This window comes from Lutra lutra, chromosome 2 (assembly GCF_902655055.1).
Source record: "Lutra lutra chromosome 2, mLutLut1.2, whole genome shotgun sequence".
In the NCBI taxonomy this organism is placed as follows: Eukaryota; Metazoa; Chordata; class Mammalia; order Carnivora; family Mustelidae; genus Lutra; species Lutra lutra.
Genome location: NC_062279.1, coordinates 109,554,582 through 109,581,964, shown reverse-complemented (window position 1 = coordinate 109,581,964; position 27,383 = coordinate 109,554,582). Strand labels below are relative to the sequence as shown.

The 27,383-nt window shown below is 42.2% G+C and overlaps 2 protein-coding genes across 4 annotated transcripts in view; one reads left to right on the top strand and one right to left on the bottom strand.

Moving 5' to 3' along the window:
* The window catches only part of PLA2G12A (phospholipase A2 group XIIA), a 29,447-nt gene extending 20,783 nt beyond the window's left edge, over positions 1-8,664 (top strand). For 2 of the 3 annotated variants that reach the window (XM_047718194.1, XM_047718195.1), the window contains 6 exons: positions 1,209-1,251; positions 1,784-1,930; positions 2,363-2,439; positions 4,319-4,494; positions 7,211-7,370; positions 7,928-8,664. In XM_047718194.1, coding sequence (XP_047574150.1) covers positions 1,209-1,251; positions 1,784-1,930; positions 2,363-2,439; positions 4,319-4,494; positions 7,211-7,370; positions 7,928-8,166 — 842 coding nt within the window. In that variant the 3' untranslated portion in view covers positions 8,167-8,664. Of the gene's footprint in view, positions 1-1,208; positions 1,360-1,783; positions 1,931-2,362; positions 2,440-4,318; positions 4,495-7,210; positions 7,371-7,927 lie in introns of those variants that run through there. The other variant, XM_047718197.1, reaches the window with a different exon arrangement.
* A 4,627-nt stretch (positions 8,665-13,291) lies between these two features.
* Positions 13,292-27,383, bottom strand: part of MCUB (mitochondrial calcium uniporter dominant negative subunit beta) — a 96,500-nt gene continuing 82,408 nt past the window's right edge. The window contains exons 4-8 of the mRNA XM_047718199.1: positions 26,484-26,588; positions 17,853-18,013; positions 16,288-16,491; positions 15,575-15,691; positions 13,292-13,512 (exon numbers count right to left, since the gene is read on the bottom strand). Coding sequence (XP_047574155.1) covers positions 13,435-13,512; positions 15,575-15,691; positions 16,288-16,491; positions 17,853-18,013; positions 26,484-26,588 — 665 coding nt within the window. The 3' untranslated portion in view covers positions 13,292-13,434. The remainder of the gene's footprint in view (positions 13,513-15,574; positions 15,692-16,287; positions 16,492-17,852; positions 18,014-26,483; positions 26,589-27,383) is intronic.

Below are 27,383 nucleotides of genomic sequence, written 5' to 3'. Positions count from 1 at the left end.
GGTTGAGAAAAACTGATTTAGGGTCTACTGGACAGCAGAGGGCCTTCGTGGGGTCCTGGCTGGATGTGGATGCCGGGTGGATTCCGGGAGGAATAGGCCCCAAAAGCGACGGTGAAGGGCATGGAATTGAATTCCAGCCTCCCCCTCCCAGAGCAGATTGCTGTCAGCGAGGAGGGGATGTGAGGCTAGAACAATCAGGTGTCAGGGACAGAAGGAAACCGGAGCCTCCTGGTTCCAAGGTGACGGGTGGGAGGGTCTGTTGTGCTATCCTCAGTGACCTCAAGGGAGAGAGCATCTTATAATACCATTAATATTTGTTTATTCCTTACTTTCTCTCCCCTCGGGCTGTTAAGTTTATGAGGTAAAAACAGTCATGGGTGCCTGGGCCTTTATTGTAAGAGATGCTAGACTGCGCTGTCCAGTACAGAAGCTACTGGCTATGTGTGGTTATTGAAAATGAATTAAAAATTGAGTTCCTTAGCTGCACAAGCCCCATTTCAAGTGCTCTGCAGCCACCTGTGGCCCGTGGCTAGCATATAGGACAGCACAGGTACAGAAGGAGTCCATCAGCAGAGAGAGTTCTGTTGCACAACACTGCTCTAAGGAGTAGAGGAGGATCCAGTGAAGGGCAGCCTAGGGGGTGGGGAAGTCTGGTCGCAGGTTGGGGACATAGGGTCCCCATGATGGGGTGGGTTGTAAATGTGTTTCATTTGGGAGATCCAAAATTTAAGCCTTTGCCCTTGGCCTTTCCCTTCTCCATACTTCTACCTCTTCCAGCCCATAGGGTAATCCAGTATTATCCACACATTGTTTCAGTTTTCCTCTGCTTTTAATTGCTTCTCGGTTATAGGGACTATCTGCAAAAACATTTTCTGCAGAACAATTCTATATTTTGTATGCGTTGGTCCATAATCAGAACCGTGTCACCATAGGTATATTTTGCAGTGAATGTATTTGCATAATGTTTTCTCCATTTCTCTTGATAATACTCTTTCCTATTTTGCCAGTAAGAGTTCAGGGTGAGAAAGAATTGAGCTGTTAATTTCTAGTCATTGATTATGAAGCAGTTTCCCTTCCTATTTCCCCTTTTCATACTTGCCTTTTAAACCAAGCAAAACTAGAAGGATTTACAGTGTGGGAGGACTGCTGTGTTTTTACCACAAGTCAAACAGCAAATTAATAAAATTCAACTTTTTTTTTTTTTAAAGGTGAGGAACAAAATGTGACCGAAATGGACGCCTTCCGTAAGAGGTAAAAATGTGCACTTTCATAATGAAGGCCTCTTCCTTTGCTGACTGTGATCAGTCTACAAGAAGCAAGAAGGGCACCTGGGAGCAAGTAGAGCCGAGAATGGCGAGCGTCAGTGTTGGGACCGGAGGCTGGTCGACCTGTGGGTTGGCTGCTGCCTCTGGTCTTTTCAGGACCTACAGTGATGTTCAAAACATCTAGTAACTGGTGTGGCGTGGGCGCTGGAACCATAGCTGGGGCCTGCGCATGCTGTTGTCCCTGGTTTCTGGATCGTGGAGAAAAGATGTTCCTGGAAGGACTGGGGGTCAGGGTGCTGAGGATGGCTCCTGTTTACCCATCAGTACAGAAACATTTCAGGGTTATCCTTACCAGAACAGCGGTGAGGCTTGCCCAGTGCACACCAGAAGCATGTCAGCCTAGCACGGGAGGCGCAGACAGCAGACCTCTATCTACCCTCCACGTTGATAGTGGGCTTGGAGGAGCTCATTATTTAATATGACTTAAAGTGATTATTGTTTAAATTTTTCCTTAACAGTGAAGTATTTGATCCGGCAGAAAAGTACAAAATGGACCACAAGAGGAGAGGAACTGCTTTAATCTTCAACCACGAGAGGTTCTTCTGGCATTTAATGTTGCCAGAACGGCGGGGCACCAGCGCAGACAGAGACAATCTAACACGCAGGTACTGGTTTTATCTAAGTGTCAGGAGGACGGGACAGTTAAGTGATACTTACCAAAACTTGTCCACACTGAGGAAATTACCGAGCAAGAGTGCCTGAGGCTGTGCCTCATGAAGGCACAGGTCCCTTGAGAACTTGCCTGAATTTCCTTCCTCACCTTGTTCTGTTAAATGTTAATGGACTCTGCATCATTACATAGTTGCACAGCAGACGGCAACATTCTGACTTGAATCAGTTATGAGTAAATCCTTCCCAACTGTGGGTGCTTAAGGAAAACCATCATTGTTTGTAGTTCATTCATATTTCATTTTTTCTTTCCTCCTGAAGGTCAATCTGTAGGTCATAAAAACTTGTATAGATGTATATGTTCCAAGTAAATGCAGGTATCTGACCACTGTGAATAGCTCCTACGCTAATACCCAGTTTATCACCAGGTTTTCAGAACTAGGATTTGAAGTGAAATGCTTTAATGATCTTAAAGCAGAAGAACTACTGCTCAAAATTCATGAGGGTAAGTAGTTTTCCTATTTATCTTCTAGGGGAATGGAGTATCCTATCTATAAAGGCATCCAGATAATTAACTGTGTTATTAAAAAGTCTTACCAACTAATTTAGCGTGGGTTACAGGTTTGGTGTGCCTCTCTGCTTGGATGTTACCCACCAGATTCGAGACTCTTGCAAAGTATTATGCCTCCAAAGTTTATGTTTAGCATCCACTCATTACAGTCTGTTATTCTAGAAATGAAGGAAATGACCTTCTCATTTGGCAATTAAAAGTCAATGCAAACACTACAGATGCTGGGCTGTCATGTTTCAGCTGATTCCTTCCATACCCAAGTGTTTTACTGGCTTCAAAATATTGTGGATTTTTTAATTGTGGATTTACATATACTATCTCTAAACTTCTATATCACTGCACAGTAGGTAATCTAACTTACATTTATCGTAATTACTGCATGCCATGGATTTTCAAGTTATTTGCAATGGACTATTACAGTATTTATGTATTTAAACTGCAGGGCTTTTTAAAAATTAAGTGTAATATATAACATCAGTTTCAGGTGTATAGCATGATTCAATATTTGTATACATTGTAAAATGGTCACCTGTGTCTTCTCACCATCTGTCACCGTACAAAATTACAAATTACATTTTAAAAATTTACGTAGCCACTTTCAGACTTTCAGATATATAGTAGTAGTATAGGGCCTATGCTGCACATTATATCCCCATGACTTATAATTGGAAGTCTGTACCCTTTCACCCACTGTACCTCACCTGCCAGCAACCACCAGTCTGTTCTCTATCTGTAGCTTTGGTTTTTTTTTTTTTTAGATTCCACCTGTGAGATCATATGGTATTTTGTCTTGGATTTCTTTCTTTCAGCATAACGCCCTTAAAATCCACCCTTGTTATTACAAAGGCCAGGATTTCCTTTTTTATGGCTGAATAATACTGTGTGTGTGTGTGTGTGTGTGTGTGTGTGTGTGTGTCTGTCTGTCTGTCTGTCTGTCTATATATCCGGATACCTATATCCCATTTTCTTCCTTCCTTCATTCACTTATGGACACTTGGGGTTGTTTGCACGTCTTAGCTGTTGTGCTTCAGGGAACTTGGGGGATGCAGGTGTCTCTTTCCAAATTAGGTTTTTCGTTTTCATCAGTAAATTCCAGAAGTGGAATGGCTGGATCAGATGGTATTTCTATTTTTAATTTTTTGAGACACCCCTGTACCAGACCTCTTTGACCTGCGGGTGTTCGGCTTTGCTCACCGTCAGTGCTGCAGACAGGGAGCGAAGCCGGCGCACTCCCTAGAGGCGCAGCCACACAGAGCCATTGGCCAAAGTGTCTGCAAGGCCTTTCTGGGCCACCTTCAGCTTTCTGCTCCGAGACACATATTTTGTAGCCACAGTCCTCCCAGTATGTTTTTCATGTCATTATTCTTTGTCGCAGAAAAGCTAATGAAATTTGTTTTTAAACTCTCCGAACTTTTAGTTGGTTTTTAAAAATCAGAGACCGTCTGATATAAATTATTATGCTTGATTAAATACTAGGTTGCACTTCATTACATCCTTTTTACAGTTATTAAAATAAATTTTCCAGGGCGCCTGGGTGGCTCAGTGGGTTAAAGCCTCTGCCTTCGGCTCAGGTCATGGTCCCAGGGTCCTGGGATCGAGCCCCACATCAGATCTCTGCTCAGCGGGTAGCCTGCTTCCTCCTCTCTCTCTGCCTGCCTCTCCATCTACTTGAGACCTCTGCCAAATAAAATCTTTTAAAAATAAATAAAATTTTCCTCCTCCATCTGTAACTTTATTCTTGTATTAGATTGAATTTTTATAGGTACATAATAAACATCTTCATTTCTTTGTGAACTAATGGCTACCTTTATAGCGTCAACCTCTAGCCACACGGATGCCGACTGCTTTTTATGTGTTTTCCTGAGTCATGGTGAAGGCAATCACATTTACGCATATGATGCCAAAATTGAAATTCAGACACTGACTGGCTTATTCAAAGGAGACAAATGTCAAAGCCTAGTTGGAAAACCCAAGATATTTATCATTCAGGTAAGACTGATTTTGTTAGAATTTTTTTGAAGATTTATTTTTTTCATGAGAGACAGAAACAGAGGCAGAGGGAAAAGCAGGCTCCCCGTTGAGCAAGAAGCCCAATGTGGGGCTTAATCCCAGGACCCTGGGATCATGACCTGAGCTGAAGGCAGACGCTTAACCATCTGAGCCACCCAGGTGACTGATTTTATAGTCTTAATTGTAAAGTCCATGGTTTTGTACACATGATTATAAAGAATTAAAGCCAATTTTGAAAGTAACTCTCCAATAATTGGAAAGGCCCTTTTGGCTTCCCAGCCAATCAGAGTTACAATTAATAGTAATTCCCATTAGTAGTAATTCCTTCTTAACAAGGAATAAATGATAAAGATTTTCAGTTTATTAATAGACTGACATTTGAAAGGACTTAAAATAACCAATGTGCCACAGTCCAGCCCGGCGTCAGCTGGAGCTCCCCGAGGAAGGGTCTCTGGTGTTAGAGCGCTGTGCAGGGAGGCCAGTGGGCAGACTGCGGGCGAGTTCTGGTCCTAGCTTACTTCACCCGGTCACCTTTCCCCTCCACCACACTGGTATTAGGGATAAGATGTGTCTGGGCCCGAAGGATCTCATCTGGCACATCAGTAAGGAATCCGAACAGTGTTCTCGTGCTCCAGTTCTGTATTTCCATGAACAGCACAGGGGCATGGCTACATTCCAGCTGCCACCAAGCCTTGAGGGGAGGGGGCGGGGGAGGTCTCTGGGAAGTTGAGGATGATCCATGGTTTCCTGTTGGGACAACTGCCTTGGAGTATCTGTCACACATGGGCAGAGTTATAGTTCTAGAACTTAAGAAAGGCAGCCTGGGGGCGCCTGGGTGGCTCAGTGGGTTAAGCCGCTGCCTTCGGCTCAGGTCATGATCTCGGGGTCCTGGATCGAGTCCCGCATCGGGCTCTCTGCTCAGCGAGGGGCCTGCTTCCCTCTCTCTCTCTGCCTGCCTCTCCGTCTACTTGTGATCTCTGTCAAATAAATAAATAAAATCTTAAAAAAAAAAAAAAAAAGGCAGCCTGGGTTGGAGAAGTACATTTCAGAGTAAGGAGGAGGTGAATGGTAATGGCAGCCATGGGCGTAGATGAGTTTCTCCATATCAGGTATAGCTTGAAAAGTGAGTGCAAAACAGAACTGAGGGACAGCAGTGAGCAGAGGAAAGATGCTAAGGGAGACAGCCCAGCGAACGGGAAAAATCAGGGAAAATAATGACATGATTGCTTCGTGAAAAGGGGAGTGACTAGGGCTGTCAGAGACAACAGAATTCGAAATAACTAGCAGGCTGCTATGCGGTGAGCACCACAAGGAGAAAAATGTTTTGCCAGGTTACCTCTCTGTGCCTCCCGATTCTTCGTCTGTGAAAGGAGATAAAATAGCACCACCTCATGATGTCGCTGGGAGGATGGGCGACCTAACAGACGAGCACACTGGGAACAGTGTCCAGCACGCGCCAGCCCTCTGTAAAGGCTCACTCTCCAGCTCACTGCCTCTGAGCTGGCGGGTGAGAGCAGCACATTCTAGGGGTGTTATAGGCTAGATAGGAAGACAGTGGAAAATAAGTGCTGAAAAGAAGCCTGGGAATAGGAAATAAGATTAAAATCTCCCTGTAGAAATGGAATATTAGGGATCTTCTCTTTAACTGAAATCACTCACAACTTTTTCTTTCAAAGCTTATAAGTCTTGGCAGCTCTTGCCCTATTATTATTTGCACAATAAATAAACAGATAGCTTATAACTCATTAAGCATTTCAGAATGAGAGATGCATTTAAAATGCACTGTCAAATCTTCTTAGGTCACTGTATTAAGTGTACTAGGCCCACCAGAACAAAGTACACAGCCTGGGTGGCTTAAACAACAGAAATTCATTTTCTTACAGTTCCGGAGGTTAGCAGTCTAAGATCAGGGTATCAGTTCTCCTTGGCTTGGACGTGGCTATCTTGTCCCTGTGCCTTCACATGGTCTCCTCTGTGCCCTAATCTAAGACACCAATTATGGTAAATTAAAATAACAGACCTCATCTTACCATATCTCCAAATACAGTCACTTTTGAGATACTGAGGGTTAGGACTTCTATATATTAATGGGGGGGGGGGGGGTGACAACATTCAGCCATAATAGTCATTTAAGAGTAGAAATTAATGTCAGCCCATCTATGAGTCAGGATTAGCAGGTAAGAATTTGAGACTTCACTCTAAAGTATAAGTGAAAAGAAAAGGGCACAGTAAAAGATAGCTTCTTGGGTCACGTGGTATCCTTTTGACAATTTATGGCAGCAGCTGGGTAAGCACAACCCAGTCTGGGCATATATTCCCTGATTGAATAGAAACACTAGGCAAAGACCACAGTTTTTAGAAGAAGGGGTGCATCTTTGGTCCTGCAGTGTGGCTGATCCCATTAGAAACTTTAAAAGCACAGAGGCTTTCTCCAGAGCATACCTTTCAATCAACACAATTTGGTGTATAGTTGAGGATGCCAATTTTTTGAAAACCCTAATTAGAAGAAAACCTAAGTAGGGAAAACCAGTCAGCTTTGTATGCTCCGAAACTCGATGGTGTGGTTTCTGACGTACCTATAAAGCGGCTTCTGTTGCTGCTGACATGATGGTGTCCAAAAGGACACATTGACTGTAAGCCTGAAGCACTGGGAAGGAGAGCTTAGGTAAAGACCAGAGAGTGCTTTTTCTCCTAGGCGTGTCGGGGAGACCAGCATGACGTGCCAGTCATTCCTCTGGACGTAGTGGATCATCGGACTGACGCACCAGAGGCCAACGTCACCCAGGTGGATGCGGCCTCCGTGCACACGCTGCCCGCTGGGGCTGACTTCCTCATGTGCTACTCTGTGGCAGAAGGTGGGTGGCTGTTCACTACCAACTAGAAGTGGGCCGCAGTGATTTGATCCTGGCGCTCACAGTCTTAGAACAGAAGAACAGATTTCTTTGATCACATGGCACAGGGTGATCTCAAGTGTAGAGTGACTTACAGAAAAATCATTCCTGAGAACCGTGGCAGCTTACAAGTTATATTGAATATTAGCTGCCTGTTATCATGATGGTGTCATAGTGGTATTTGTGGAAAGCGTTGTTGAAAACACTTAGATGCTTGCTGTTCCTTGCTAGGGCAGCAAACTGTTTTTCTTTCCAGTCTCGTGTCACAATCACTGCCTGGCTACTGTGGTCTTGGGACTTTTCAGGAAACGAAGGAAACTACTTAGAACTAACCCCATTTTTATAAAACTATATAAAACAATCCCTTTCCCATTAGACACTAGTCAACAGAGAAAAGTTTTGAAACGGACATATCTTAAGTCTTTAAGAATTGTTAGAACTTCTGTTTCTATAGGGGTGCATTATAAACTCGAAGTAACCAAAAGCCAAAAATACTTCAGTGTCCTTTTCCTTCCTTTTAGGCTATTATTCTCATCGGGAAACTGTGAATGGCTCATGGTACATTCAAGATTTGTGTGAGATGCTGGGGAAATTCGGCTCCTCCTTGGAGTTCACGGAACTCCTCACTCTGGTGAACAGGAAAGTCTCTCAGCGCCGAGTGGACTTTTGCAAAGACCCAAATGCAATTGGAAAGAAGCAGGTTCCCTGCTTTGCCTCAATGCTAACTAAAAAGCTGCATTTCTTTCCGAAATCTAAATGATAGGGAATATTTTGTTTTATGTATCCATATTCAAAACAGATTTTCCATCTTTTTATATAAATAAATACCACTAGGTTGAAATTTATGATAAAGTGATTTGTAGTCTTAAAGGTTTAGTGAGAACTTTAAAGAATAGTTCATATTTGTATTAGACATGGTGAAAGGGTTTTGATATATGTGAAATGAAATCCTCAGGGAATTACAATAAAAATCCACAAGGATTTGTAATACTTGATTTTTACAGTAAATCATAAGGTTACTCTCAAAATATCTGGTTCATTTAACTTGTATTTTGTTTTTTTATAAAAGTTTTATAGTGTAAAAAAAAAAGTTTTATAGTGTTTTTAAAGGTTTTTGGAATCCAAGAATTAGTTGTTTTTCCTTAATAAAATATTTGAAATTCATATTTTAATTTTTCTAATGCACTTTCTTATTTAATTCAGAGTAGAGTTTTACTTGGTCATACAAATTCATCTACATATGGATTTCCACTTTTTTTTTTTTTTAAGATTTTATTTATCTGACAGAGATCACAGGTAGGCAGAGAGGCAGGCAGAGAGAGAGAGAAGAAGGGAAGCAGGCTCCCCGCTGAGCAGAGGAGCCCAATGTGGGGCTCAATCCCAGGACTCCGGGATCATGACCCGAGCTGAAGGCAGAGGCTTTAACCCACTGAGCCACCCAGGTGCCCCTGAATGTCCACTTTTTAAAAAAGATGTTATTTATTATAGAGGCTGGGTGTCTCAGTGGGTTAAACTGCTGCCTTTGGCTCAGCTCGGGTCATGATCCCCATGTCTTGAGATCACATCCCACATCTGGCTCCCTGCAGGGAGCCTGCTTCTCCCTCTGCTTCTCCCCCTGTTTGTGCTTCCTCTCACCTTCTGTCAAATAAAGTCTTTCAAAAAAAAAAAAAAAGATTTTATTTATTAGAGAGAAAAGATGAAGGGGTTGTGGAGGGGACACATGGAGAGGGAGCAGCAGACTCTCCACTGAGGAGGGAACCCAATATGGGGCTCAATCTCAGGACCCTGAGTTCAAAACCTGAGCTGAAGGCACAGCTCACCCAACACGGAAAGATATACCATGATCACGGATTGGAGGTTTAGTATTGTTAAAATGTCCATCCTGCCTAAACTATCAATCGACAGATTCAGTGTCATCCCTATCAAAATACCAATGGCATTTTTCACAGAACTAGAACAAAGGATCCTAAAATTTGTATGGAACCACACAAGACTCCAAATAGCCAAAGCCACCTTGAGAAGAACGAAGCTAGATGTATCATGCTTCCCGATTCCAAACTATGTTGCTATTCCAAAGCAATAATAATCAGCATGGTACTGGCACAAAAACAGATTAATGAAACAAAACAGGAAGCCCACAATCAAATAATCTTTGACAAAGATAGCAAGAACATACAATGGGAAAAAAGTCTCTTAAAGGGGCATCTGGGTGGCTCAGCTGGTTAAGTGTCCAACTCTTGGTTTCGGCTCAGGTCATGAGCATGGGATCTTGGGATTGAGCCCCATGTTGGGCTCTACTTAGCACATGGTGTGCTTCAGATTCTCTCTCCCTCTACCTCCCTCTATCTGTCTCTCTCAAAGTTTTTAAGAAAAAACGAAGTCTTAAATAAATGGTGCTGAGAAACTAGAGAGCTACATGGAAAAGAAGGAAACTGGACCACTTCTTACACCATATATAAAAATAAAATCAAAGTGGACTGAAGACATGAATGTGAGAACTGAAACTATAAAACTAGAGGAAAATACAGGCAGAAAGCTCTTGCACATTTGGTCTGAGTTTCTGCTCCCAGGCAAGGGCAACAAAAGCAAAAACAAATAGGACTATATCAGACTAAGCAGCTTTTACACAACAAAGGAAGCCAATGAAACAAAAAGGCAAACTACTGAATGGGAGAAGGTATTTACAAGTTACATACCTGATAAAGGGTTAATATTGACATTATATAAAGAACTCATTCACTTCACCACCAAGGAAACAAAAACCAATCCGAATTAAAAATGGTTAGAGGACCTGAATAGACATTCTTCCAAAGGAGACATACAAATGGCCAACAGACACATGAAAAGATGCTCAACATCACTCATCAGGGAAATGCAAATCAGCCACAATAAGCTATCACCTCCCAACAGTCAGCACGCCTATCATCAAAAAAACAATAAGCGCTGGTCAGGATGTAGAGGAAAGGCAACCCTTGTGCACTGCTGGTGGGAATGTAAATTGGTGCAGCCACTATGAAAAACAGCATGGAGTCCGCTCAAAAAGTGAAAAATATTAATACCATACGATCCAGTAATTCTCCTACTAGAATTACCAAAGAACACAAAACCACTAATTCAAAACAATATATGTATCTCTCTAATCACTGCAGCATTATTTATAATTTGCTAAGCTATAGAAGCAACCTAAGTGTCCCTCAAGAGATGAATGGATAAAGAAGATGTGTACAGGCATATCTCATCTTTTCATGCTTTGCAGGTTTGTTTTTAACCAACCAAAGGTCTGTGGCAGCTCTGCATTAAGCAAGTCTATTGGCACCATTTTCCCAAAAGTATTCGCTCATCTTGTGTGTCTCATGATTTTGGTAATTCTCATAGGTCAGACTTTGTAGTTACTGTATTTGTTTTGGTGATCTGTGATCTCTGAGCTTACTGTTATAATGGTTTTGGGGTGCCATGAATAACACCTATCTATGACAGCAACTTATTAAATGTGTGTCTTCTCATTGCTCCACTGACTAGCCATTCTCTCCCCTCCTCGGGCTTCCCTACTTCCTGACCCACAACAAATCTGAAAGTAGAGGCCACTGTAGGATTATTAATAGGCCTAAGTATTCAGGTGAAGGGAAGGGTCTAGGTTTCTCACTTTAACTCAAAGGGTAGAAATAATGAAGCTTGGTCAGGAAGGCATGTTAAAAGCCAAGATGGGCCAAAAACAAGGCCTCTTGGGCCACACAGCCAAGTTGTGAATGCAAGGACAAAGTTCTCGAAGGAAATGACAGTAAATACAGGAGCTATAAGAAAGTGGAACGGCCTTACTGCTGATAGACAGAAAGTTTGAGTGATTTGGACAGAAGATCAAACCCACCACAGCATTCCCTTAAGCCAGTATAAGCTGAATCCAGAGCAAGACTGTAACTCTCTTCACTTCTGTGAAGGCTGAGAGAAGTGAGAAACCTGCCAAAGAGAAGGCAAAAGCCAGCAGAGGTTGGCTGGTTCTGAGGTTTGAAGAAAGAAGCCATCTCCATTACATAAAAGTGCAAGATGAAGCAGCAGGTGCTGATGGAGAAGCTGACAGTTTTCCAGAAGATCTAGCTCAGATGATTCATGAAGGTGACCACACAACAGATTTTCAGTGTAGATGAAACAGCCCTCTTGCAAGAAGATGCCATCTCGGACTTCCATAGCTAGACAGAAGTCAGTGCACCTGACTTCAAAGCTTCAAAGGACAGGCTGACTCTCTTGTGAGGGGCTGATGAAGCTGGTTACCATTCGGAAAATCCCAGCTAGGGCCCTTCAGAATTATGCTAAATCTACTCTTCCTGAGCTCTGTAAATGGAAAAACAAAGCCTGAGTGATAGCACAGCTGTCTACAAAATGGTTTACTGAATATTTAAGATCACTTTTGAGACCGACTGCTAAAAAAAAAAGAAATGAGAAGTTTCTTTTCAAAATATTACTGCTCACTGACAATGGACCTGGTCACCCAAAGCTCTTATGGAGATGCACAGTGAGATTAAGGTTTTCAATTCGGCTAACACAACATTCATTCTGCAACCCATGGATCAAGGAGTCATTTCAACTTCCAAGTCAATATTTAAGAAGTACATTTTGTAAGGCTGTAGCTGCCATAGACAGTGATTCCTCTGATGGATCTGGACAAAGTCAATGAAAATCCTCTGGAAAGGATTCACCATTCTAGATGCCAGTAAGAACACGTGTGACTCATGGGAAGAAGTCAAAATATTAACATAAACAGGAGTTTGGGAGAAATTGATTCCCATCCATATGAATGACCAATACAGAGCCAAGACCAAGTTCAGGATTCCCCTGCTCCTCCCATGTTATATCTCCACCTGAAATGCTTCCCTTTGGTTCCAAATTCCACCCGAAAGGCAAGGCCCACCTTTCCCAAGTGGTTTCTCTGAACTCTGATCTAATCGTACTGATGGTCTTGTCTCCCTAGGAATAGAGTTCAAAGGTAGAACATGTTCTAAGGACTCGTCATAATGCTTAACCTGGTGATACTCATTATAAAAACATACTAGTGCATCCTCTTAGTTTAGTTCTAAGACACCAATATAGTAGTGATTCAAAATCTCCATGTTTCAAGACACTGACAACACAGCAAGTGGTTACTGTGCACTGTTCCAGTTTGCATACAGGAAGTTTGAATCTGATTTGATTGAAAGACAAACTCTGAAAACACTGGGAGCTTTGGGGTGTTTTTTTTTAAATAGCAAATCTCTAATATCAGATTATCACCATCACCCTTTCTGGCCCAGAGGCCCTGAAATCCTGGACAATGGACCAAATACCATTAGTTGTAAATGCATGAAGATTTATCATCTTCTCTGAGTACGTGCTGAAATCTGGCTCTGTGCACTTGGACTAACTAGCCTCTCCATACCTCCATTTCCTTATTACGAAACTGGAATTAAAAACAGCTACTCTCATAGGATTATAGGATTACAAATAACGTATACGTAAAAGCTTGCATCAGTATTTGACAGCATATAAACGCTATCTATCTCAGTAGATATTACTTGAAATGTTTCAAATGACATTTTATGATAATTTTAGCTATGTTTAATGATCAAGGTCTTGGAACAATCATGTATTTAAAAATAAATTAATGACAAGACAATTCTAAAGGAAGCCGAAGAATGAGAGTGAATTCCACGCACCCTGACCATTCCCCCTCACAGGGAGAATGAACACAATGTCTGAGGACGAGGACGCTTAGCTCAAGTTCCAAGCCCCAGCCCCAGCCGCAGCCGCTCTGACTTGGACTGACTCGGCCAAGCTCCTTCTGGCATTAATCCCCGAAAAGTCATGTGAATCCACAAACCAAAAATCTCAAGTGAGAACTTCAAAGAATACCTGTGTTTTTGCAAGCATTTTTTTTTAATTGACAAAAGACAATGAAACAATCAAATTCAAAGGAACTATGGGACTCAAAAAGTTCCAGTTTCTAAGTTGCAGAATCAACACACACTGGAAAAATTCAATGACATTTAAAAATCTAAGATTAATTCTTTTCACTGATTTCCTCTCCTTGCATTCGCAAACAGAGGGAGTGGCGCACCTGTTTCAGGGATTCTGTAGCCTGTCAACGGGAAAAAGAAAAAAGTATGTGATCAAAGAGAACGAGAAACAGCATTACTGCAGGAGAGGAATTCTATAAATTTAATGCATCCTTAGGTTAATAAATCTATTGAAACTACTAATGGCAAATATCTACAGTATTTTGATGAACAGGGATCCTTTCTGAAAAGAGTTTAAGGCTTCTAATATATCCTTCAAGTTCTTGCTATTTGCTGTTTCTTTTATAATGGTTTTTCCAGTTCTTATTTGAAAAGAAAAACACTGGGACCAATCATTCTCCCTTCTTCCTCAACATTACTGCCTTAAAAGAATACTTCATAGGTGCTATTTTTTTTTAAAAGATGTTATTTATTTATTTGAGAGACAGAGAGAGAGAGGACAAGCAGGGGGAGCAGCAGGCGGAGGGAGAAGGCTGCACGCTCCCCAGTGAGCAGGGAGCCTGATGCGGGGCTCGATCCCAGGACCCTGAGATCATGACCTGAGCCGAAGGCAGATGCTTGACCCACTGAGCCACCCAGGCACCCCCATAGGTGCTACCTGAAATCTTAAACTCCCAGGACTATCAACCAGTGGGAAGAACATCCATCCTTTAGCCTCCTTGGATTATATCATTCAAATGTAAGAGTACCCGCCAATTAAAAATAATATTTTTCTTAAGTAGTGATTTTTGAAAATTTTAAAAATTGTTAAAGGTTTTATCATCCCCAACTCTTGGATTACAAGTTGAATTCTAGAACTTGTTTTTTTAATGAAAGATGGGTAGTTTAGAATGTTACAGGTAACAAGAGACATTATGAATATTGGCTATTAAAGGAGCATGGATTAGTCAATGGAAGAGATTTTTACTGAAACTTTTTTCTTGTAAAATTACTAAGAAAAAATAAAAATCTAGTTAATGTGTTAAGAAGCGTGTAGCATCTGAATCAAGCTAATGAGTCCACTGAGAGGCCAGAGTAAAAGCTGCCTGAGATACAGATTATGTGGAAGACCATGAGAGCACAGGCTCCAGAGTCAGGCTGGTGGGTTCATAGCCTTGTCTCCCCACTTTCTAACAGTATAATACCTGGGCAAGTAACTAAGCACCTCGATTTTCTCACCAGAAAGATGGAAAAGATGAAATGAGGAATCCATGTTGACTCTCTTATTTTTAAGGAGGAGAAGTTATAAATACCTTTAAAAAGCTTAACATGTTTTACTGGTGTTCATCTTCCTAAAAGTCTACTTTATGTTCTTAAAAGTTGGACTTGAGGGGTGCCTGCCTGGCTCAGTTGGCTGAGCTTCCAACTCTGATTTCGGCTCAGGTCATGATCTCAGGGTTGTGAGATCCAGCCCCGCATCAGGCTCTGTGCTGGGCATGGAGCCTGCTTAAGATTCTCTCCCTCTTCCTGTGCCTCTGCTCCAAAATAAAAATTTAAAAAAAAAAAAAAAAAAAGGGAAGAGGAAAAAAGTTGAGCTGGATATTGGACAGTTTTCTTTAAAAACACATACTCAGGGACGCCTGGGTGGCTCAGTGGGTTGAGCCTCTGCCTTCAACTCAGGTCATGATCTCAGGGTCCTGGGATCGAGCCCCGCATCAGGCTCTCTGCTCAGCAGGGAGCCTGCTTCCTCCGCTCTCTCTGCCTACTTGTGATCTCTCTCTCTGTCAAATAAATAAACAAAATCTTAAAACAAAATAAAATAAAAAATAAAAATAAATAATAAAAACACATACTCAGAATGTGAATAGAAATCAGAAATAGAAATAGAAATAAAAAATAAGAACTGCTACTGGAAACTATTATTTTACTATCTCAAAGTCATTTAGGACGTTTCCCCCCACACATTAAAAGACATCCCCATGCAGAATATGGGAGTCAAAACCAAAACTGTAGGATGTGAAATTAGCATCACACAGTTTCACTGAGCATCAACTGAAACATCAACTGTTTCGCTGAGTAAAGCAGAGTACACAGAAGTCTACTGAGGACCAAGCTTGAACTTGGGGATTTCCCTGATACTATGTTCTAGCTCCCAAAGAGCCCAAATACGACCAGTCACAAGAGGTCGTATTTCCGACAGGGTACCTTAGCAAGATCTTCTTTTAACTTGTTGTACTGCACCACATCAAAATGTTCTTTCTTTGATTTCTTATGGAAGAAGTGCAGAAACTGCCTCCTTTTAACAGCTGAGTAAGTATAATCCTACAAGGAAAAAAGGAGGGAGAAAAAAAGAACATGTTTTAAATGAACATAATGTCTCTGAAAGAAAGACACTTGCCTTAGCAACACTAAAGCAAAAGAAGGCAGATGAGTAAAATATTTGCAGTGGCCAACAGAGGAAGCATAAGGCAACACAAGGAAAACATTTCATCTTGCTTGAGATCAGCGGCTGTTCTCAAAAGCAAGCAAGCTGGGAAGAGGAATCACACATATTGGGATAGAAAGGGGAAAAAGGAAACTGTTTTGGCAAAATAATCATGCAATGAAAGCTAAAGTTACTGAGTGTTTTTGCAATACATATTCAATTTTATTTCTAAAGACACAGAACACAATTTGATGTGTTTATCTCCATGGAGAAATTTGTGAGTTGTACTATTTATTTCTCTACAGAGGTTATCGGTTTTCTGTGCTGTATATGCACTATCCTTGTGAAAAACAACAACAGAATTTATCAGCTTATACAGACCCAGAGAGCAATTCAGTAAATAAAAAGGGTTTTATTGCTCATTACTTCAGTTGGATATGGAATTATTTGCAAAACATGTTCTAACTTACCATTTTCCTAACAAACTACTCACCTGGCGAGTGACGATAAAGTATGCAAAAAAGACCATGGAATTTGCAAATGTGATGAAGTATGTCACCGGTTCCATGATATCCCAGGAGTACACCCACCAAGTGAGCCAGGCCAACGCCCCGCCCTGAACGGACAGCAAGGCTAACCCGGTCCACAAAAGTCCACTGGTTTTGGCTTCTGAGCGAGCTTCGATGCCAGCTTTTATCTAAGGGGCAAAACCAGCCTGGTTCAGCTTACAGGGTACCCAGTCACGGGGAAAGAAAAAAAGGAACAAAAGTAAAGTAACACCTATCTGATTATATTAATGAGGTCTAATTTAGGGACAAGTTATAAAACAGACACATTCGTGAGTGATCACTTATTTCCAATTCAGTTCATTAAATGAGCCATTTTTTTTAATATAAAGGTAATATCTGCTTGTGGGGAGAAAAAATTAAGTAGTATAGAAGGGTATACAATGGAAAACTCAAGACGCTGTCTTCTGAAGCCTGAAATGATAGGCCTATTCTCTCTGACCCAGCAACTGCGCTTCTAGCAATGCATCCTGTAGGTAGCCTTGCTCACACACGGTCCATTTCAGGTGCTCAAGAGTAAAAGACTAACATTGTGCCTACATCTACCAAGCTATTATGCAGCAGTATCGAGGAAACCATGTACCCATGCAGAGATCCTTCCAGCATACACTGCTGGTGAAAAAAGGGGAGGGAGAACAGTAGATAACAGTGTATGCCCTTTTCTGAAAAAGGGAACAAAATAATGTATTTGACTTGTGTATACACAGATGAAGAAAATCTAAAATGATCCACAGGCGTGGGGATATGGCAGTAGGAGGAAAACTTTCCACTGGCACCTTTCCTGATTTTCAAATCTTAATACGAGTAAATATATCACCAACTTTTTAAAAAGTGAAAAATAAAAATGTGGGTACACACAATCCAACAAATAAAATTTCAAAGTCCATCACTCTGCCATCTCCTAGGTATCCTTAGACGATACTATTAAAAAAGTTTATTTCCAGAAACTTCCTATTCAGATACGAGGATACACAGAAGACACCCATCTGGTTTTAAAAGTCAGAGGGGATCGGAGGTTTAGGAGATGCCGTTTTTTCCCTTAAAACAGACTCCAACCCTGCCTCCCCCAAAAAGTTATTATTTTTTCCCCTCCATCAGTGATTAACTTCGGATGTTAGGAAGCCATTGCTAACTTTCCAGCTGTCTGTATGGTAAGCAGAGCTGGGGCCACGGGCCTGTTCTCCCAAAAAGAAACCAGGAATGCTGCAGCTGGTACATCCAGGCCCATCTGATCCTCATTCACAGAGACAGTGTGGCCAGTGGCGGAAGGCAGCGCACACACTGTTCAAGATGGCGGCTCCAGTGGGGCCGCCATGCACTAGCTCTGCACCTTCGCGGTCTCTGCGCCTGAGAGGCAACAGTACACACAGGCTCACTGTGAGGACTGAAGGAGAAAGCGAGCCTATGTAGGGCGTTCCCCAAAATGTTCACTTAGCAAGCGCTCAATCAACAGTATTATTTTCAAAGAGCCTCAACGGTGATGCTTCCTAACCTGTTCAAGAGGCTGCAGCTGTCCCTTCAGGTGGTCAATTCTCTCCAGTAAGTGGTGCTCTCTCTTTTTCTGAAACTCTTCTAAGTGCAAAGCCGTGAACAGTCTGTGAACCAAGGATTTCACATTATCCATCTCTGTAGCATGTTCCATACTCAGTTTCTCTGAGAGAAGACACAAAGGATACGTAAGACAGTTACCACACTTCTTCCTCCAGGCTCTCCGAGTCCAGGGAACCCAACCTGTGTGCCCGTGGCTGGCGGCCTGGGCACTCCAAGCCCTAGGGAGGCATCTGGGATTGGCCTTTCTTCTTGTCTCAGGTGATTTGTCCCTCCCACAGAAACAAAGCCAGGAATGACAAATTATTAGACAGTAGGCTTAAACTTCATTATGTTTTTTGTCTTTTTTTTTCTTGGGTAATATGACTTTACTGTTTCATTAAAAATCTTCATATAGGAAAAGGTAGCCATCTATCAGAATCCAGGTGCATGCCTCACCTTGTTTGTAAAGTAACACTTTAGAGTTTATGGGTTCATTTTGTCATTGTTTCAAGTTTTTATTTAAATTCTAGTTACTTAACATCTAGTGTAATATTGGTTACAGGAGTAGAATTTAGTGATTCGTCACTTATGTACAACCCCCAGTGCTCATCACAAGTGCTCTCCTTATGGTTATTTTTACACCTGACTTCAACCTAAGATCCCTCCCCACTTAGACCCCAGCCATCTATCCAAAAATTACTTTAGGATGCACGGGGAGGGAAGCTGGTATAAAAACATGTAAATGATAGTATAATACGTATAATATACATTTTGAAAAGCAATTAAAGTGTAAGTTCTTTTCAGCAAAATGTAGGTCTGAGAAGAAAGGAAGTCAGTTCCTAAGTTATTAACAAAGTTCTTTTGCCTATGGATTTCTCTTCCTTCTGCCTCTTTGGATCAATAAACTCCCACAAACTTCCACAAACTGGGTTGCAGTGCTCCTTTCCTGAGGACCACAACTGTTGCCCAGCACTACAGGAGAACTGGGGCCGGGGGCAGGGGGCGGGGTGCGGGGTGCGAGGTGGGACGGGTCTGCCGGCCAGTCATGCACACCTGCTGCCCAGGGAGGCTTAGGACCCCAGGTTAAGGACTAGCTCTGTGAGCCTCCAGTGAGCCTCCAGCACCAGCAGGGCTCCAGTCTTTTCCCTTTTATCTCCACACAGCCTCCAAGACATTATCATGGTCTTTTTTTTTTTTTTTAAAGATTTTATTTATTTATTTGACAGAGAGAGAGATCACAAGTAGACAGAGAAGCAGGCAGAGAGAGAGAGGGAAGCAGGCTCCCTGCTGAGCAGAGAACCCGATGCGGGACTCGATCCCAGGACCCTGAGATCATGACCTGAGCCGAAGGCAGCGGCTTAACCCACTGAGCCACCCAGGCGCCCCGACATTATCATGGTCTTTAATCCCTTCTACATTCCAGGCTACAGCTGCCAGGAAGAAGTGAGAAGTCGAAGTTCCCTTCCTTCTAGGCTTCTGAGATTTGTAGAACAGTCAGAGCCCTTTTGTTTTGATGGGAAATGTAATGCTATTTTAAAAATATTAAATAAATAAATAAATGAATGAATAAATGAATGAATGAATGAATAAATAAATAAATAAATAAATAAAGGTCTACATATAGAAGAAAGGTATAGATGGGACGCAATTCTGTCGCTAGCTGTGGAGCATATCCAGGACAGACTAAGCCAGACGCTAAAGGAATCAGGATAGATTTTAATCAGTAACCACTGCGATGAGGGAGAGGCTGCAGGGTAAACTGAGCTCAGATTTCTGTTTGTGCAGAGGTGGCTGCTGTTTTCAGGGACAAGGGAAGGGGGGATGTCAGGGGCTTAAGCAGAGTCAGGGAAGGAGAAATCTACAAAAATCAGGCGTGAAGGTTGTTGGTTAATGTGACTAGACTGTTTGTGTTGTTGATGAGCACTTAGGCGGAAAAGAAACCAACAGAGAGGGCCCCGTGCAAGTCCGAGCAAGGCAGCTACCCAGCTGGCATGGAGAGCAAGAGTTCCCTCCCTGGTCGTCAGCGTTTCAAACAGTAGTTTCTCAGGTCCTTGAGATGACAGTTCCGGACGGTAGAAGCTGTACACTTCAAAGCCACTGAGGATGGATTTATAATTGCAAGCTTTCCCAAGTAACTGCTGTAAGAGGGGGTTCAGGGACCTGTCTTCCGATCACCAGGTTTTCCCTGAACAAACAGGAAGTTCTGCCGACAGTGTTGCACTTTCCCAGGCAAGGATTTTAGGAGGGCTGTAGTCTAATCCTAGGGATAGGCCCGTGAGCTGCAGAAACCATGCAGGTGTCTGTTCAAGTCTCTTAGGGGTAGTGGGTGAACAAAATCATTTGTGTGGAGAATCTGCAATCTTTTTTCTAGGTCAAGGCTGAGGTCTAGTCAAGAAGAGGGCTCAGAGGTGCCTGGCTCAAGTATGGTCAAAGAGAGGATCTTTGTTATGTGACACAAAATGTTTATCTGAGTTCAGTGACAAGCTATAGTCTTTCAGAAAAAATGGTACAGCTAAATTTGTATGTTGTATTACCAATTCAAACATTTCTCTAAATAAATAAACATTTGTCTGTGTTATCACCTAACAAAAAACCAGAAGCTGTTTATTCCTTTTACAGGTGTCTTCAATGTGGATTTCATTTTCATATCCTAAATTTTCAAATCTAACTTGGCCAATGCTTTTAGAAAAGACAGAGTTTAAATACATTTTTTAACTCCAAATTTATAATTTTACAAACTGAATTTTCTATCAGTCCAGTATAATTCCTCTGTCATCTTTCTTCCAACTGTATCTCCTGTGCCCATTAGCTGAATTCCCTCTGTGAGACTGAGTCAGTCCAACTCGGTGTTCAGCGAGGAACCTGGTAAACCGGAGGCCAGGGAGGCGTGGGACGCACCCGGAGTGCAATCTCAGCAAACCCCCCTCCCGGGCAGGGAGAAGGCTCTCCTCCCAATGAGCAGGCAGGAGGGAGGCCTCAGTTTAGTCCCCGGGGACCTAAGGCTTGTGACATGTTGGGGCTTGCAGGAGAGGAAAGTCAAGGAGAACAAAGAGATGCCCTTGAAAAAAAAAAATCATTTATTTCCACTTGTTTTCTCAAATACTCAACCCAGAGAAAGGAAGCAGCAGGCCTTCCAGAGTACTGGGGACTCACTGAACATGAACTTTCTACCTTCACAGGGATTTCCCTTTCTGTATTTCTCAACTTCCACCATCCTTCTCCCTTTGAGGTTAAATACTGCCCTGATTTTTAAGAAGAATTAACAGTAGAAGAAAGTTCACAGCTGTTGAAAGAACGGATTCATTTTAATTTCTCTATTCTTGTTTGTGTTAGAAAATTCTGTAAAATTTTCAAACACACAAAATTTAAAAATATATTTTTCTCTTCAAGGGATCTTCAGAGAAGTGGCCGACACCAACTCTGGGGTACAAGATCAGCCTGGACCACCTTACACCAGAAAATAAGAAAAAGCTTGAAATAAAAATGGAGGCAAGTCACAAGATATGGGAGTCCTGGTGTTCAACTGTACCAGTTAACCACTAGTGGGAGCCCCCTTAAGTTCCTTGGGACTTACTCCCATTTCTTCATTGTTAGCATTTATTCCTTTTTAATCTAAATCCCCTCCCCTACCCTATCCCCTTCTCACCGGCACCATTCTTCTCACCAAGAATTCTTGGCTGAGGCAGAATTGGGAGAATCTGGCTGCAAGAGGACTTTTGGATTCCCGCAGCCCTCCCCAACATTTACCAGTTAACACTGAGCATCCTAACTATGAACAAGAGCCTTCCCTTATTTATTGATCTATTTATTTTGCCATCTATTTATTAAGGCATAGACTTACTAATTCCTTCCTGCTGCAGTCTATGTTCACAGCTTACTGGGAACAGAAGCCTCCCCAGCCAATAGTGGCAGGAACACTTAAACATAAATGGTGATTTGCCTGAGGCTCGGCGTGGACCGGTTTGAAAACAAAAACACATTCGTGAGTTTTACCTCCAGGAGCCCTACCAGGTTCTCACAGTGAAGGTCAGAGATCACACATAACTTGGTGCTTGGAGCAGGGAGAGGGGAAAAGTAACCATTCTGAATCAGCCCCCAGCATAACTTTCTCCACAGCAAGGAAACAGCTTCACCAGATCCTTATCTGGCTTGGGAGAAGGTCAGCCAGCCGACTGCAGCCCCCCTCCAGCCTTCCCGTCTCACATAAAGGAGGGAAAAATAAAAAGGCTAAGAAACTCTTCTCAAAGTTGCAGCCCAGGAATTCTGGCTAATACAACACCCGCAATTCAACATAGGTTTATAGGATACTTCTCCCCTTACCCCCAAGACCTTACAACTACATCACCAGCCCTGCTGTTCTTTGCAAGACGCAGACTCCAAAAAAGAATTTCCAGGGAAATCCAAAGACAACAGGGAAGAGAAAAACAAGGGCACTAGAAGAAACTCAAGTCTCTGATACCTACCACTACTGCAAACAGCAAGCAGTCTCTTCGCCGGACACACATATAATATACCTCATATCAAACACCTACTTGCTTCAGCATCTACTACCCAACACATAAGTATATGACAAGAGAAAAAAAAAAAAAAGCAAGAAGGCGTAACATATTCAAACTGCAGAAAATCAAAGATAAAGAAAAAAAAACCTTAAAAGGAACCAGAGGAAAGAATGCCTTACCTACCAAAGAACACAAATAAAAATTACACCTGACTCCTGGAGACGACACCAGCAAGGAGGAGACAGAGGGAAAACTCACCGTTGAGAGTGATAAAAGAAAATTTCAACTTTGTGTCTTAGGACCTACACTTTACCATTTACCAAGGTCAGAACGACTTGGCAAAACCTCAAAGCAGTGTCTGCTTCTGCCCTCAGCACATGCTGTACATCTGCTTTGTTAAAGAAAACAACCCAGGGGCACCTGGGTGGCTCAGTCAGTTAAATGGTTGCCTTTAGCTCAGGTCATAATCCCAGGGTCATGAGACTGAGCCCCACATAAGGCTCTCTGCTCTGCGGCAAGCCTGCTTCCCCCTTCCCTCTTCCCCCTCCCTCTCTCTGCCTGCCTCTCTGCCTACTTGTGGTCTCTGTCAAATAGACAGATGAAATCGTAAAAAAAAAAAAAAAAAAAAAAAAAAAAAGAAGACAACCCCAAAAGAGCATTTTGAACTCAAAAGAAAAAGGAAGAAACTTCCCTGGCTCACATAGGATTAAAGTCCAATAGCTCTGAATATACTAGAAACTTAATGTCAGCAACTTTCTGAAATGTCCTTGGTCTAATGACCTGTAACTTTTTATGCAAAAAAAAGTAAATAACCTGCAGCAAATGTCCTTTGACACAGCACCATCTGCTTTGTGAAGACTGCATATCCTGGGCAGCTGTCTTAACCTGGACTCCAATACAATCCTCCTCCTTCTAGAAATTCTAAAAGGTGTGTTCATTTTATGTCAATGTGAGGGAAAAAACCACAAACCTAGAATTCTGTAGCCCACCCAATTATTCTGCCAAAGTGGAGAAATGAAGACTTTCTCAAACAAAAGTTGAGAACAAAAAATGGGGCCAGTAGCCCCGCCTAGTGAAAGCTGTTAAAAGTGAAGGGAGGACAATGATGCAAGGTCAGAAACCCAGATCTATGTAAATAAAGGAACTATGTTAAAGAGGGAGTAAGGGAAGACAAAATTAAAACTTATATTTCCTTTCGCTTATTAACTGATCTAACAACAGTCTGTTCAAAGTAATACCAGCAAAAACGTATCCAATGCTTATATGTACATGTATCGTATATCAACAAGTGGAATTTGGAAATTAAAACATGTTACCATTTATATCAGCACCTAAAAAACTGAAATAGGTATAAATGTAACAAGCTACGATCAAGATCCTTATAAGGAAAACTATAAAATTCTGGTGAAAGACATCAAAGAAGAACTAAGTAAATGGAGAGATACTCTATGTTCATGGGAAGCAAGACTCAACACTGACAAGATTATCAGTTCTTCCCAAATTTATCTATACATTCAACACAGTCCCAATCAAGATCCCAGGAAGATACTTTGTTGATATCAACAAACGGATTCTAAAGTTTACATTGGAAGTCAAAAGACCTAAGACTAGCCAACTTGGTATGGAAGAAGAATGAAGTCAGTGAACTGACTCCATTCAATTGCAAGACTTACTATAAAGCTACAGTGGTCAAGAGAGCCTGGTATTGGTAAAAGAATACACCAGCAGATCAATGAAATCGAACAGAGAGCCCAGAAACAGACCCACATAGAGTCAACTGATCTTCGACAAAGGAGCAAAGGCAATACAGTAGAGCAAAGACAGTCTTTTCAACAAAGGTGCTGGAAGAATTAGACATTCACATGCAAAAACAAACAGAAAGAAAGAATCTAAATTCAAACCTTATGCCCTCCAAAAAAATTTACTCAAAATGGATCATAGACTTAAATGTAAAATGTGAAACTATACAACTCCTAGAATATAGGAGAAAACCTAGATGATTCTGGCTATGAGGATGACCTGATATATACACCAAAGGTATAGTCCATGAAAGGAATAAATAATATACTGGGCTTCATTAAAACTAAAATGTCGGCTCCACAAGAGACAATGCCAACAGAATGAGAAGACAAGCTACAGATTGGGGAAAAAATATTTGCAAAGGAGAGATCTGATAATGAACTGTTATCTAAAATGTGCAAAACCTGGGCACCTGGGTGGCTCAGTGGGTTAAGCCTTTGACTTCAGCTCAGGTCATGATCTTAGGGTCCTGGGATCAAGCCCCACATTGGGCTCTCTGTTCAGCAGGGAGCCTGCTTCCCCCTTTCTCTCTGCCTGCCTCTCTTCCTACTTGTGACCTCTGTCAAATAAATAAATAAAATCTTTAAAAATAAATGTAAAGGGGCACCTGGGTGGCTCAGTGGGTTAAGCCTCTGCCTTCAGCTCAGGTCATGATCTCAGGGTCCTGGGATCGAGCCCTGCATCGGGATCTCTGCTAAGCAGGGAGCCTGCTTCCCCCTCTCTCTCTGCCTGTCTCTCTGCCTACTTGTGATCACTCTCTCTCTGTCAAATAAATAAATAAGTAACCTTAAAAAAATAATAAATGTAAAAAAATAAAATATGCAAAACCATCTTAAAACAATTTAAAAATTGGACAACCTGCTTTAAAAAATGACACAAAGACTTGAAGAGACACCTCACCAAAGAATACAGTAAGCATCTGAAGTCGTATGCCATTAAGCAAGTACAAGTTAAAAAAAAACAAGCTATTACACACCTATTAGAATGGCCAAAATCCCAAACACCGACGACGCTAAAAGCTGTCAAGGATGTGGAGCAGCAGGAACTCTCACTCACTGCTGATGGGCATGCAAAATGGTACAACCACTTTGGAAGAAAGTTTGCCAGTTTCTTACAAAACTAAACATACTCTCAACATACAATCCAGCACTCACGCTTCTTGGTATTTACCCAAATGCATCAAAAACTGATGTCCACACAAAAACCTACAAATACTACATACTGTATGATACCAACTATCTGACATTCAGAAAAAGACAAAACTATGGAGACAGTAAACACTTTAGTGGTTGCCGATGGTTGTGGGGTGGTGGGTGGGAGGGATCAGGCAGATCACAGAGGACTTTTGGGTAGGGGAATTACTCTGTGTGATACTACAATGGTGGATATATGTCAGTAGACATTTATCAGAACCCTAATGTCAACTACGAACTTTGAGTAATAATGAGGGGCCAGCGCAGGCTCATGGATTGTAACAAATGTAGTGCCTGACAGTGAGGGAGGTTACGGGGAGGGGACAGGGTATATGGGAACTGTATCCTATCTGTTCAATCTTCCTGTGAACCTACTAAAACTACTTGAAAAAAATCAAGCCTGTTTTTTTTTTCAATATTTTATTTATTTATTTGACAGAGATCACAAGTAGGCAGAGAAGCAGGCAGAGAGAGAAGAGGAAGCAGGCTCCCCGCCGAGTAGAGAGCCCAATGCGGGGCTTGATCCCAGAACCCTGAGTTCATAACCTGAGCCGAAGGCAGAGGCTTAACCCACTGAGCCACCCAGGTGCCCCAAGCCTGTTTTTGAAAAAAGAGTTAAGCGCTATATGATACACACATGGATTCATGATTTTCAGGCCCACTTCTTCTTAATCCAATAATGTCAGCTTAAGCATTCAAGATCCTAATGTGAAGTCTTGTAAGTGTAAAAAAAGATACGACACTACAAGGCCTTGTTGGGCAACAGAGAAAAGCATAAACATCAGTTCTCCAAAGCATCCTTGGTGATTTGGTCAATTAAGAAGGTTCTTATGCTTGCTCCCTGTAAAAGCCCCACAACTAAAGGGAAATGTTAAGATAATTGCCTAGTGGGCACCTGGGTGGCTCAGTTGGTTAAGCAGCTGCCTTCAGCTCAGGTCATGACTCCAAGGTCCTGGGATCGAGCCCCGTGTCAGGCTCCCTGCTCAGCAGAGAGCCTGCTTCTCTCTCTCCCTCTGCCTGCCACTCTGCTTACTTGTGCTCTTGTCAAATAAATTTTAAAAATCTTAGGAAAAAAGATAGTTGTCTAGCTGTGTCTCTTACCTTTCTTGGGGCACTGTACATCATATGTTATTTTGTTAATGACAAGCTTAAAATCATTCATTAACAAAATATCCATCAAGGTCGAAGCTGGAATTTCACTGCCATCTGAAAGAAAAAAATCATGTACAAAATAAGTCCTTGTTTTAGACAGTAAGAACCATTTTCCAACATACAGAGAAATATTTACTAACTCAGGTTTTTATAATACAGGAGTGGACACTTTCATGGGGCAGGGCTCTCCAATCCCCAATACTGTTCCCACATGGAGGAATTCTCCCTTCCTGCTCTATCTCCCATTACACTGCACCAAAGAGAGCAGGCAGGGGCTCCCTCTCCCACGCTGTTAGTGGGCCTGCGGTCTAGGCAGTTGTTCCTGCGGAGACTGTATCTGCAGAAGGTCAGGCTAAACTTGGGGGCAGGGACAGACTCTTCATAGCAAAGCCAGAGCAGGGGAGGTGACACTTTGAGGGGGCGGTGAGGGTGCAGGTGTCAACAGCAGAGCCCATCGGGTGGATCCTAGGCTAACCTGGTCTTTGGTCTGCCCTCCCTTATCTGCTGCTGGTAGCTAAGCCCCTGACTGGCATGTGCAAGGCACACAAGTAATCACATTTAAAACCTGTTAATTATTAGAGGAGACTGATTGGTTCAAACTTGATAGCCAAACAGCACCACCAACCACTACCACATAGGGCTCCCTGATGTTCTAGCTGGGTTGGGGTAGGGGGGCAGTGTGAGGCAAATCTTCCAGGGGCTGGGCGGGGTGCGTGATGGCAGGGATAGTAATAAACGTAATTAAACCTAAGGAGTCAGTCAGCATGTGTGTGGTTTTTACGGAGGTCAAAAATGGTAGGAGAGGGGCGCCTGAGTGGCTCAGTGGGTTAAAGCCTCTGCCTCCGGCTC